The following is a 14,792-nucleotide window of genomic DNA, read 5'->3' on the forward strand; positions in this document are numbered from 1 at the left end:
CTGCGGTTTGTGGGATGGTGGTTCAGTTCCACTAGGCTAGGCCATCTTCTCAAACGTTTTAGCTCAAGACCCAAAGAGAAATTAGAAATTTGCCTGGTACCCTATAGATAAATTAGCAGATCTTGTGATTTAAACTTTTTTATATCATCAAAAATAATATAGGATATCTAGAAATCACAAATCCAGACTAACTAACTAAAGCAGAGTGACAATGAATGAACAAGACTGATATACACAGGAGGGATGATTACACATGAGAAACACCTGGGGAAGAGATGAACAAAGAACCATAACAACTAGAACATGAACATAGACATGCAACATCTAGATAAGCAGAACATAGAATCAAAACAAGTAGAACATAACATAGAAAAACAACATCTAGATGAGCAAAGTCTGAGACTGTGACAGGGACTCTGGTTTTTCATTTACTGTTTTCATTTTTTTTTATTCTTTAATCTCCGCCATCATGCAGCAGAGTCCTACACATTTTCCAAAACAATTATAAAAAATAAATAAAAACAGTAAAGGAAAAAACACAGCCCCCTCACGTATTAGGAGGGCAGTATATCAAATAAAATCTAAGCTATGATGACTAGAACGTTTAGTTGACATATTAGTTTTTATATAGTTTTTATTTAGTTATCGTCAGCAAAAAAGGTAGTTGAAAGGCCAGCACACACACACACGCACACGCACACACACACACACACACACACACACACACACACACACACACACACACACACACACACACAGGACACAGGATAAACGATTGAAATTGGAAAGTGAGGAAACAAACAAAAAGCAATGAGCTGGTTCTGTAACATTATAAAATTGAAGCTGAGGTGCCTCTTTTCTGCTCTGGTATTTGCTATTCGTAGACCTTATTGTTTCTAATTGCATATCATGTCTATATCATCACGGTCTGCCATGCATGATGATGACAGGTGCACAGTAGCCTCCACAGGTGCGTATAGGTGACTTCAATAAGTGATAACACAGAGAGAGAGAGAGAGAGAGAGAGAGAGAGAGAGAGAGAGAGAGAGAGAGAGAGAAAGAGAGGTTGACCCAGCCTGCACAAATTGTAAACTCAATCTATCAATGTCTAAAACATGTCAGACTTTATTAAGACTGAAATGACAAATAGTGCACTGTATCACAGTAGGCGTCAGTGATTTGACAAGCCACTTGAACCCCAGCATCCATATTCCATCCATATATTCTGGGGGGGAACATTTGCTAAAAGCCAATTAGCCTTGTAGATTTTTATTATTTTATTTTTTTCACAGGTTTCTGCCCGACAGGGACATTATAAAGCACACTCTGAAGGTTTACCACATCACATTGTTTTACGAATTAAAATGTAAAAAGGTCCCATTATACTATTTACATTTCAAAAATGAAAACACAGATTTTGGCAGCAGACCCCCATCAGAAAATGTTTTGTGCCAGGGGCCCCCAGATCTTTGAGGGGCGCTATAGCCCCTCCTATGCCGAGCTCTGTGTGTCTGTGTTTACCCCACAGCGATGATTTGATTGGCTGATGGCTTAAAAAGTGATGATACAAATTGAGGAAAGAAAAGTGAGGACGATTGGCTGGAATGAGATGATGTATGATGATAAGAGCACCCTCATTGGAGTAATTCATAATAATACAAATCTGTATAAAGAATCATTACCCATATTATTATTACCAACAGATTCAGTTTTGAGCCTTATAAATAAAAAAATATCACTTAAAACTCCACTTAACTTTCATGTTCAACCGACACTTTTTTTTTACCACAGGGCTAACAGAGCATGCCTGCTTGCTCAGGGGATAAATTGAATTTAAACCTTCGGGCTACTATACTCTGCCACCAAAATGTGGAATGGCCCGACATCATCCATTAAAAGATGTGAATCACTGGTTTCTTTCTAAATTGGCCTATCAGTCTATCAGGAGACAGCACAAGGGGAGATAAATGTAAAGTCACATTGAAAGGAGGTGTCATTCGCTGAATCTGTTTTTCCTTTTCCTCACTGAATCACTGAATGCTCCTTTAATGTCAAACAAGCTGCTTCACCGAAAGTAGGACCCTGATGTAAACGTCTGAGTGCTTTTTCTTATTTTATCCTCATATAAGCAGTTTTTGTATTGACCTTTTGTTTTTGTTGAAATGTACCCATTCTACATACCGTGAATAAAACACTCAAAACACTATGAAAGGTAAATAAATTAAATGGAACAGGGCAGTTCTTTGGTCAAACTCATGAAAGAGAGAAGGCCGAATTGGTATAGGGCACCTGACCTGAGGGTCTTTATATTATAGATGATCATACTTATTACAATTCAAGTGGCAATATCATGAATATCATATTATAATATACCATATTTTGTACAGTCAACAAGAATTATATTTGCAGTAAACACTGGAGGTCACAGGTAGAGGGGAATGGGTTTGAAAAAAAGGTTTGCAAACGTTAAGCTCTACCAGCTGTCACAGGAAAACGCTTAATGTTAAGGCTGTTGGGGGCAAGGGTGTTGAGGGTTGATATCCAGTAGGATTCTCTCTTCAGCAGTGCTTTGTCATGATCAACCCCTCTTCTGTTGGCAGGGACCTTTTCGATGCCTATGTAACGGAGAGCAGAGATATGATGGCCAGCCTCTAAAAAGTGTGTAGCAATAGGAGAAGTAAGATTTTTATGGATCTAATGGCACTGCGGTGCTCACTAATACAGGTCTTATAAGGTGAATTGTCACATTAACCTGCAGGCTGCTGCTGCGTAAATGATTGACATTGGCTCTCGTTCCTGCTGACAGACACCATCCAAAAGCTTCATTCATCGCAGTGAATTGCAGGAAACGGCTCCTTTCAGGCAATGACATGTACATTTGCACATTTCTTTGTGCGTTTGGGCCTTTCAGCCACCCGCAAATGGCGTTTTCGGCCACTCAAACGGAGGTTTTTGGAAACAAATAAATAAGTGAAGATTTCCGAAAATATCCAGATCAGTGGATCTGTGTAGTCATGCGAAACGGAGCTTTTGAGAAACGATGATGTCACCGCTTATTAGCACATATCATTTTTACTATAATTAGGTGAGAAATGCAGCTTGTTGCTGGATGGAAACTACACGGATATCTCTGATTGTTCATGTTTATATATCACTGTTAACAACTTTAAAACATATGTTGCATCAACTGCAGCAAGCAAAGGCTCTGCTCTGCTGCATCCAATAATAAATATATCAGCCTACTAGTCCAGTGTGGACTGGTGATTTCATTTGTATTGGTGCTGAGTGCGAAGCTTGAACAATAGATTAATTCCGGGCCCGCTACAGATAAACTGTGGATATTAACCTATCAATAAAGGACCCAGGCCAAATGCCAAATTGCGCAGTATGTCTATGCGTGGTGTGTGCATAGCCGCATGTGAAACTATATTCTCGTGCTGTATTTTTCTCTCCATTTCATGGTCATGGTCATGGAAGAGGAGAGAGAGAGAATGCAATCACATATAGCGTGGTTGGTGAGAAGAAAGTATTCAGTGAGTGGGTCGCCGTGCAGAGATCTCTCTCCTGTCTAGGTAATAAAGGGCGCATTGACTGCATTCCGTTGTCACTGTGTGCCTGCATGCCGACAATGTGCACGTGTGAACTTTTAGTAGCCTACATCAGGGATACTCAAATAGATTTACCTGTGGGCCACATTACAAAAATGGCAAGGGGCCAGGGGCCAGTAGATAAAATTACGACATTAATGATACTTGATAACTTCTCTCTTTCAATTGCTTTATTTTCGCAAAATGTATCAAAGTATACAATGTGCATGCACACAATATGTAAATAAATAAATGTGTTACATTGTCTTGCATAACCACAAAGAGCTGTTTCCATAACTGCACAAATTATTGCACATAACATGAGTAGCTGTTATAATAACATAATAACATAACATGAGTAGCTCTTTGCCTGCCTGCCTGCCTGTCTGTCTGTCCATGAGTAGTTATTTGTCTGTCTGTCAATGAGTAGCTGTCTTACTGTCTGCCTGTCTATGAGTAGCTGTCTGCCTGCCTGTCTATGAGTAGCTGTCTGTCTGCCTGCCTGCCTGTCTGTCCAATTGTCCATGAGTAGCTGTCTGTCTGTCTGCCTGTCTGAGTAGCTGTCTGCCTGCCTGCCTAATTGTCCATGAGTAGCTGTCTGTCTGCCTGTCTATGAGTAGCTGTCTGCCTGCCTAATTGTCCATGAGTAGCTGTCTGTCTGCCTGTCTATGAGTAGCTGTCTGCCTTCCTGCCTGTCCAATTGTCCATGAGTAGCTGTCTGTCTGTCTATGAGTAGCTGTCTGCCTTCCTGCCTGTCCAATTGTCCATGAGTAGCTGTCTGCCTGCCTGTCCAATTCTCCATGAGTAGCTGTCTGTCTGCCTGTCTATGAGTAGCTGTCTGACTGCCTGCCTGTCCAATTCTCCATGAGTAGCTGTCTGTCTGCCTGTCTATGAGTAGCTGTCTGCCTGCCTGCCAGCCAGCAAGTTGGTTAACAGAAAATAAATTGTTATGGCTGAGTAAAATAAAATACAAACACAATTTGCCTGAAAATAGATTACCCAGCTATGACCTTTTTCATGAAAAAAAAAAGAGTAGTGATATGGCTGACTGAGTAAAATAAAACAATCTACCTGAAAATAGATAGCTATAAGTGAAGAGCAATTTCCGCAATTTCCGCAATTACCACTTCCGCAATTTCCATTTCCACCATTTCCGCAATTTCCGCAATTACCATTTCCGCGATTTCCGCAATTTCCATTTCCGCATTTCCGCATTTTCCGCAATTTCCATTTCCACCATTTCCGCAATTTCCGCAATTGCAATTTCCGCAATTTCCACAATTTCCATTTCCGCAATTTCCGCAATTTCCATTTCCATTTCCAACTATTAATGGCAGCTGGGTTTCATCATTCAAATAAAATAGAATTCTGTCCGTTTAGCTATAAAATTATGTCAGGGAATAGGGATACACAGTATATGTCTTTCATTTGCATTGCATCTCCCCCCCCCCCCCCCAAGCTTTTATTTTCGTTCGAGTAATAGTACAACTCTAATAGTATTACTTATAATAATGTAATTAAAGATAACTTCATTCAGATTTATTTATTTTTATTTCATTTTCCAGATTTATTTTTCTTCTTTTTTTTAGATTTTCATTGGTGGGCCAGTCATAATGGTCCCGTTGATGTGGGGTTGAGTATCACTGGCCTACATTATAACGTGATTGTTATACACCTGGAAAATATAGCCAATAAAGTGTCTATCATTTTTTAATTATGGAGAAAAGTCGAGGGATTTGGAGATTTACGCACATATTGCATGTGACATGCTGACAGACAATGAAAGAAACATGTTCCACTTCCACTCACAATTTAGGTGGCTCTTAAAATGCGGTACTTATTCCTTCACTCAAAAATATGTGTAAATATAAAATCAAATTATATAGCCTACAATTGAAACCTGCTACTGCAGTGATTTTATCCTGTGTTCAATGTGTTTCTGCGTTTGTGTGTGGACTCAGATATCTCTGTCGTATGGGCAGGGACTTTTTCTAAAACGGAGGATGAAAATATCCGTTTTGCAAAAGATCCATGTACGTGTAGCCTGGGCCTTAATTCTTCGCTGTGATGTTGGAATATGTTTGTAACCGCCCCTTGGAAATAAATCTTCTACACCAAGTTTCCAGACTAATGTGTCTGGAATTATAGTGATATAGTCTGGCTATGCCAAGTTAATTAAATTATGATGTTCAGCCGACAAATAGGTCACAACTAACATCTATTTAATAAAACTAAATACATACATACAAACAAACAATACAACTTATCTGGGAAATAATACTGTGTTCACGCCAATACCAGTTCGTATTGGGGGTCCCAATCACTGCATAGCTAGCTTACACTGCGCGAAAAGCTTGGAATACGGATGTGTATATTACAGGAAACTCCCGTTAATCTTTCCAACAAACTCCCGTAAAGTCCCGAATTGTACAATCACACCTGTATATTATCGTATATTACATGTTTATGCCCGCTAAACTTGAGGTTTACGGGAAAAATACAGTTCCGTAATTGCCCGTTAACTCTTTTCATGCAGTGTTACAGTGTACTGTTAGCCAGATCTGCTAAATGCAGTTGTTGAGGGCTCCGTTATGAGACTCTTAGAATGCCTCAGTGGAGAATGAAATGCTTTCAATAGGTGTCAACGTGTCAGTCAGTCAGTCAGTTAATTAAGAGTTGCACAAGTGTTTGAGCATGCACTTTTCACATTCAACACACTCAATCCCCAGCCTCAACATTCAGGGCTATTTTAGTCTGCATGCCAATCAGCCCAGGCTATTGGCCTACTGACATGTGGCACGTGTACTGTGGAGAGCGGGAAGGAGTAGTCACTGGAGATTTAATAGGAGAGCAAGGACAAGTGGGAGGAAAAATAAAAAAAGAATTCTCCAATGTGTGCTGCATGATTCATTCCTTTCATTCCTGCATGTATCACAGGCAGCTAAATCTCAGCTAAATCTCTGTGTCCGCTTCATTTTAGACGTGCCTTGGAAAGAAAGACTGGCAGCGGCTAGAGATGCATGCTACAGTATGTGAACGTACAGTATAGAGCTAGTTAGAGCAGTGGTTCTCAAACATTTTCATATCAAGGACCCCCACACACATGTATTTGGCCGCGGACCAAACCCGGAAAACAGAGGGACCCCCAAGAGGGAAGAATGTATGTATAAGAAAAATGTCAAAATGACTAGGATTTTTCTTTTTTTTTATAAAAGATAGTTTCATAAATTGTTCAAAAATAGCCAATCTATGGTGGTAGGGGGTCGATCAAAGACAAGGAGCTGCCTGAATTAAGGCCCCGGGGAGCTCCTTAAGGGTGACATGGGGGCTTGGCTGGCTGCCTTTGCTGCTGAACCAATCAGAAACAGGGAGCTATATCCCCCATCCCATACACCCACCCACCCACCCCAGCACGACGCCAGCACGAATGACTAGAGGGGAGTCAGGTTACAGAAGGATGCTGTAGTGCACATTCACACAACAATGACAACAATGCAGCGTGGTCAATGTTATAGGTTGCTTCCAGTCGGAGTGCAGCTGAGAGAAACATCAATTTAATTGCTTCTATTGTTGTTCTTTTTTCTTTTTTTTTACACAGAAATACATCACATCTGCCGTACTACAGTAGCAAGCAATCAATTATTCATGAATACAGATGATAAAACTGGCTTTAATATTCCTGGGAGAGTAATCGCTTGATACATAATTCAGGCATACACTGTCCGTGACCAGTATGTTGTAGGTTTTCTTTTCTTTAATTTTTTTTTTTACACAAGAACATTATCCTAGAATGACACCATACAAAACCCATAAACTGAAAGAACTATAAAATCAAATTGCCCTGAAATGAAAACGTAACATTGTGTACAGTATATCTACATTATGCGTCATTTAGTTATAAAGAACTCAGAACTCATGAAAAATAATAACATTTACAAAATGTGGAATAAATTCCAGCTAAATGGAGTAGGCCTACAGTGGTGAGAAATTCCTGACAGCACAGCTCTGTTATCACCCCCCAAAATGACTTGTTTTTCCTGTCTATTATCTGTGGCAAGCCTTGCATTTGTGGAGATGTTTTGTGTCACATTCCTGATGTAATAATCCAATATTTGTTGAATTGAACAAGGCCAAGTTTAAGGACCTTCTTAATCCTTCTTAATCCTTAAAACAAAAATAGTTCCACAATAATTATCTGTGAAACCGAATGTACTGCCTCAACTCCTACATTCCCTAGTTCTGTATGATTATTTTGGGGATCACGACCTGGAAAGGTTGACAACCACTTTGATAGGCATCCCGCACAATGGTAACTATCCAGATGAGTGGTCTGTCTGTCCAGTCTCTCACACGCACATTTTGGACGGACACAGGCATGAATACAGGAAACTTGTATTGCTTGAACTATGAGTTGTGTTGAAGTTTATAGTTATACACACATTTTTGAAGGAACAGCAATGTCCGTGTTAACCTATGTGATGTGACTATGTGTGTGGCTATGTGACTATGAGTACCAGTAGGGGCAAAAGTGGCGCTGTGGTGCCAGAAACAGAGAGAGAGATCGTGTTGCACTGTTGCCTAGTGCTAATTACAGAGAGAGAGAGAGAGAGAGAGAGAGAGAGAGGCAGGGGGGGAGAGGGGAGTTGCACCACTCAGTTCACACAGGTGAGATGTAGTTGATATAGTTGGATTTGGATGTAGATAACAGTTTTGCTTTTCTTTATTCACCATAAAGGAATGCAACAGAAACCAAACAGTATAGAATAAAACTCATTTGGGGTAAAAAATATTCCTTTAAGACAACCTGTGTTTTGTCTATATCTTATATAGACTATCGCCATAGAACTGGCAAATATATCGTATAACTAAATACGGTGGTTGCCATGGGGCTAATGGGATTCTAATGTCCAAGTCCATTGTGTGCTGTCACCATGAAGTGCTTCACGTCAGCCAGAAGCCGCCTCAAGGGCCTCCTACTTTAACTGACGAAGCAGCCATCTTCATTGTGTTGTTCCGTGTCTCAGACAAAGGAGGGAGAAGGGGTTGTTGCGCTCACTGAATGATTGAAGAACTGGGACCAGTTGACATGACATGGTTTTATGGCAGAAAAAAGTGTGTATCTGATTGATTAACTTGCAGCGAACGTTTGTACAGTTGTATTATTGGCTGATAGGATAGGAGTAACCACATACTTTGAAAGGATGTGTCATTTTTCGGACTAACGGCAGCAAGTCTTCATTTCCGTTCGCTTCATAGCAATATTTAATGTCGTTAACAGTATTTGTGTATGGGGTACGCTATTAATATTATGCACACTTGCAGCTCTTGTTTAGCCAGTCAGGAAAATTCTATTGATTAAGATTACGCAAGCTGCGTGCACGCGCAAACACACGCACACGCACACACACACACACACACACACACACACACACACACACACACACACACACACACACACACACACACACCTCTCTCTCTCTGTGTGTCGAGGGACTTGAATTACGTATCCTGTTATTGACCAGAGAAAAATGACACAGCCTTCAAAAGGATGTGTCACTACACTGTGCATGAAATGAAATCCATGTGGAATATACAATGACTGACGGCCAAGCTACACTGGGCATGTGAGCGTTTGGCGTAAGCGCACTGCGCGCACAAAGTATTTGTGCGAAATGCCCTGGCTACACCAGATCTGTGGCGCGCGGCAGATTTGTGCGGGACCTTCCGGGAGGATATAGTTACATGGGGGCATACGCACGTAAAGAAAATAGAACCGATCCTATTTTTAGAGCACGCGTATCTGTGCCCCGCGGTATCCGTGCGTCTGTAGCTGGTATCATTGACATATATTGGTCCTATCCAAACGCACTGTACGCGTGCAGTAAACGCATACGCACTGTGCGCACAAACGCGCCCAAAATCGCCCAGTGTAGCCCCGGCCGTCAGACACAGTGATATGGGTGGGCCCACTCGTACAACTGGCCCAAACACAGTGCTATGGGTGGGCCCACTCTTTCAACTGGCCCAGACACAGTGCTATGGGTGGGCCCACTCGTTCAACTGGCCCAGACACATGTAGTGCTATGGGTGGGCCCACTCGTACAACTGGCCCAGACACATGTAGTGCTATGGGTGGGCCCACTCGTTCAACTGGCCCAGACCCAAGAGAGACTTGTGACACTCTTTGACCTCGCCACAATGTGTCACGTGTGCTTCATCAACACCATTATGAGGATTAAGTGTTTGGAACTTGTTAACTCTGAGCACAAGTAAAACATTCCATATCAACTGTAAGTTGGTTTTGTCCGTAAATGATTGGGTTTTAAAATATTGTTGTTCATCTATACAGCAGAAGTGTCGCAACTCTCTTTCAATAGCTCTGATCTGGCCCACCCTAAATTACTGAGGAGAACATATATTTCCGTAACTTTTATTCATATATTTATATATCGTTTTTTTGTCCTTCTTTCTTTCATTTTTTAACTAACATTTAAATACAGAATAAAGACTGGGAAACCAAACAAAATTCCCTTTCTAAAAAGGTAAAAGATAACATTTTGGCATTGCACGTGACATTGTGGATGGGCAATCCCCAAAATGGCAATGCTGCAGCTGCAGTGGCTCATAGATTAAATTAATGCACATCTCCTGTATCTTTTTTTGTTAAAACACACGTATACATTTCATTAGAAGTCAAGAAGAGAGCTGTAGCATGCATCACATTTTCATTGCAAGCATAATAACAACAGTTCATGTGTTTAGAAAAAGCAGTATAAATCACACCATTTCATGAAATATGCCATTTCTTGTTGTACGACTGTGTGGTGATAGTGCTACACATAGAAATAGAAAGGTAGACGCCTCCTTCGGCTCTGGGGCGTATCTCGAGGGAAGGCAAACTTCTGTTACGCTTGCCAAGCTTCGTCACAAAAGGAGATGTTCGGTAGGCAGAAAAGACGCGCTGTGATTGGCCAGTAGTCACTTCGAGTGGCAGTGTAGCGTGCCTTCCGCACTTGACTTCCTCCTACAGGTACGATACAGGTCGCTCCGATTAACTGCAGCGGCCAATGAGGCATCTACGTTTTTATCTCTGTGGTGCTACAAAGTATAAATAAAAGCTACAATCCGTGGGATTTAAGTCTGTTATCTCCCTCTCCTGACTGAGAGAGGTAATTGCAATGATGTCTGAACTACAATAAAGAAGGCAGTGTCTATTTTGGTTTGCTGTTGAAACATGTCCAATCACTGCAGATGTACTAGCTATTCTATCGATATACTGCACTACACAGACTGGTTAAAATAATATTTATTCCATAAAATAAGTCTCGGATTGTAGCTTTAAGCCTGATGCTGCGTTCACACTAGCAACGACAAAATGACAGCCGGGGAAGCCACAACATAATTATAAATCCCTCATCAAATCTGTTACAAAATTCCCAACTTCGGTCCTCACTCTCACTCTCAGACCCTCATTCATTCATTCCATTCCATTTTAACAGCAATCTTTTATTTAGTTTAGTAAGATTCCATTCGTTTTTTGTCATATTTTAGTCATCTGAAATGGACTAGTTTTATTTAAAATATCATGTGATTTTAGTCGACTAAATGTACAGTTGATTTTGTCGACAAATGTATTTTTGCCTCATATTACACTTCTGAAAAATAACCGATGTACAAGCTCACACACTTGTAGATCTGCTATTTTCAGAGTGCAACACCCAAACGCAATCAAACAAAAAAATATTTTAGTAATACTAGATCTCTTCTCCACTAGTCCACTAGCCTAACATTTAGTCTATTTTTAATTTGTTGACGAAATTGTCAATATATGTAGTCATAGTTTTAAGTCATTTAGTTTATTTTTTATTTAATTTTAGTTGACAAAATCAACACTGTCTCAGACTCATCTATGCATTTAATAAATACATTTATAAATTAATTTGTTCATTCATTCATTCATTCATTCGTTCATTCATGTTGGGGCTCCCCAATAAAGCCCTGGGCAGAATGCAGTATGTTCAGAACTCCAAGCTTTGGCAGCACATCGCCGCCACTCTTGAGCACCTACACTTGACCGCATCACCTACAAACTGCTACTCTGCACCTAAAAATCTCCATGCCCTTGCCCCAAGGACCTCACTCATTGCTACCACACACAGACGTATGCTTGATGGCGTCAACAATAGTCCAATGGTGACTCGCGACAGTGTAGCTGACGCTAACTACATTTTCCTCCCTGGGTGGGCGGGACTTAGGCCCTATAGTATTATACCGTGATGGAGACGTGCAGTCTCAAGCAAACTTGAGCCATGAGAGACACCACAGAGCGTGCGGAAGCGAGATGCCATGCCGAACGCTGTAAAGCCGACTCAGCGCCGTTCGAGTTGCAACCCGATAGGCACAGAATAGTAAATCTTCTACCCCACTGTCTCACCCAATCACAAGCCACTCCTTCCCAGCCCCTCCCACTCCGGGAAGAAAGTTTAGGTCGCGTAGCTGACCACACTTTGGTTCGTTTTGCAGCTTTTGTTGCTGCTAGGTTGAACGCAGCATAGCTCTCCTTCTATCAATGTAAATACTGCCATGAACACTGACTACCAGATACCTAGATGAACTGCAGAAGGTTTTTCTTTTTTGCCACCATCAACAACACATACACAGAATAAATAGTAGTTTTCCATAGTGGTTTCAAGCACGTGTGTGTTGTATACACAGATGACTCCCGATGTGACACAGCACAAAGACTTCAGAGAACGATACAGTTTTTTTTTCTTTTCTCCAAGAAACAGAATCATCAATACAGACGTTATTTCTTGATTTACATTCAGTAAATTCAGGAGACCACAAATAATTCACAAAGAGCCCCACAAGTGAAGTCCCTCCACTGTACTGTAAAACGAATCCCATTTTCAAGAAGGACATCGTTGTCCTCTTGTATATATCTTTTTTTTCCTTCCTACAACAGGACGAGGTATCTTCTCTCCAGTGCTGCCCTCCACAGGCTTAAAGGTGAGTTACACTTACTTGCGCTCCGGTGTCGCACATCCGCACATGTTTAGCAGTGAAGGATCTTGATGAAAGCCTTCCTGAACTCAACGTTGAAGGTGGTGTATATGATGGGATTCACGGCACTGTTTACGTAGCCCAGCCATGTGAAAGCATTATACATCTGAGCAGGAACCTTGCATGTGACAGTGCAGTGGGTGTTCAAGATATGTGTAATGAAAAATGGCAGCCAACATATGATGAAAACACCTGCGGATACAAAGGAGAAATAGAATTGTTAGAAGAAAAACAGACAGATAAGTATATACTGTACAGTACATACATACTGCCCATAAAAAGGTTCACAACTACAATCAAGAGTGCCAAGCCAGCCTGACGGCGTGTCACGGGTTCGACTCCCGATCCCGACAACCTTTACCGCGTGTCAGCCCCCCCATCTCTCTCCCCATTTCCTGTCACCATACTGTACACCAAGGCTTGACATTAACTATTTGAGGCACTTGTCCTGCGGACAAGTACATTTCCCATTCACTTTCCCAAGTGAATGGGAGCACAAGCACACACAAATACATTTTAAATTAACTAACTGTAAGTTGGTTTTCGTGAATACATGTTTGAATATTAGTTGAATATTCTCAGTTTATTAGCCCTACAATGTCTGTGATCTAACATATATTTCATGTATTCCAAATACACAGCCATAGATTGTCACTGAAAGAGTGGGTAAGTATGGGTGAATTATTCTGATTCATTACATTTATATTTAGATTTGATTAATTCAGAAGGCTGAGAGGCATTCACAAATGCCGATGACTGGAAGGAGTTACACAGAGAGGGAGTAAAATTCCATCCGGTACCGTCCCCGGCACTCCAGGAATGTGGAAGTGCCGATCTCAAACCCAAGACGTAAATGGGTCTGCTAACAATCTGTTAAAACGACAGAGGCATGCCGCCTAAAGAGGACTTGAGCCACGAGACGCACCGCTGAGCGAGTGCCGCCATGCCAAGCGCTGCGAAGTCTGCTTCAGCCGACTCAGCACCATTCGAGTTATGTCCCGATAAGGACGTAATCTTAACTCATTTCCCATCTAGTCAACATGTGATATGACCCCCCCCCCCCCCCCCCACCCCCTGCCGTCTCGGGAGTGAGAATGGGCCGGTGAAGCAGACTGACCAAGGACGATGGCTAACATATGCGTGGCCTTCTTCTCCTTCTGCTGGAAGATCTTCCTCTTGCTCATGTTGCTGAGAGATATCTGCGCTTTGCCGTTGACCAGGGCCTGCGTCAGGAAGGCTTTGACCACCACGGGCACCGGCGGGTCTGCCGCCGCCGCCTCCTTGGGCTTGTCCCCGTTTCTTTCCGGCTGGATGTTGTTGTGGCCGTCCTCGCCGGGCGGCGTCGGGGACGTGGAGGTGGGGCTAACGTTGGTGGCCTTGGTGGGGACCAGACGCTGATGGCTGGTGGCCAGGGTCTCTCCTACTGCGGCGGCGCCCTGCGACGGCTGCTGCTTCTGGCTGGAGCCACTGTTGTTCGTCTCTTCCGCCTCCACCTCCTCCCCCTCGTTGGCCACCTCTTTCATAAATATCTGAGAATAGAAAACAAATGTCGTTGCTGCCGCGCAGAAACCTCCTATCTCCATATTTTATGTGTACTTTTTGGGGTTTTGTTTTTTTTCCGTAAATTAATGCCCTATACTCACACAAAAGTATTAAAAGTAGCAGATCTACAAGCTCAAAACGTGAGACGATGTATAGGAGCGATATTAATTTAATCCATTGTTTGAGCCGAATCTGGGTTGCACGTGGTTTGTTGAACTCCCTCGGGTGTTGTGAGTGTGGGCTACGTTGACATTGAGGAGGTATTTAGAGTACATGGGTATCTTGCAAGATGCTGTACTCTGTGGTCAACCCTAAGCCATTCCAGCCTATCAAAATGGGCAGGGGTGAGGTGGGTTCAGGGAGTGAGGCCAAGTACAGTAGTAACCTGACCTCATCAGACTGACCTCATCTGACCTCATCAAACTCTGTACACTCGGGACACTGCCCCCGCTGCCACCCTTAGATATCCATATATGGAGCTGACCTGTTCTGACATTCCATATGTTGATTTGACCTCATCAAACCCTGTACACTCAAGACATGCTCCATATATGGCTAGACCTCATCAAACCCTGTACACTCAAGACATTGCCCCCGCTG

General features: G+C 42.1%; 1 protein-coding gene across 1 annotated transcript in view; it reads right to left on the reverse strand.

The window, feature by feature from the left end:
* Window positions 1–12,080: 12,080 nt before the first annotated feature.
* Window positions 12,081–14,792, reverse strand: part of drd2a (dopamine receptor D2a) — a 94,996-nt gene continuing 92,284 nt past the window's right edge. Inside the window, exons 7-8 of the mRNA XM_080771877.1 lie at window positions 13,768–14,179; window positions 12,081–12,842 (exon numbers count right to left, since the gene is read on the reverse strand). Of these exons, the coding sequence (XP_080628003.1) occupies window positions 12,643–12,842; window positions 13,768–14,179 (612 nt within the window). The 3' untranslated portion in view covers window positions 12,081–12,642. The remainder of the gene's footprint in view (window positions 12,843–13,767; window positions 14,180–14,792) is intronic.

This window comes from Protomyctophum bolini, assembly GCF_963924005.1.
Source record: "Protomyctophum bolini genome assembly, chromosome: 9".
NCBI lineage: Eukaryota > Metazoa > Chordata > Actinopteri > Myctophiformes > Myctophidae > Protomyctophum > Protomyctophum bolini.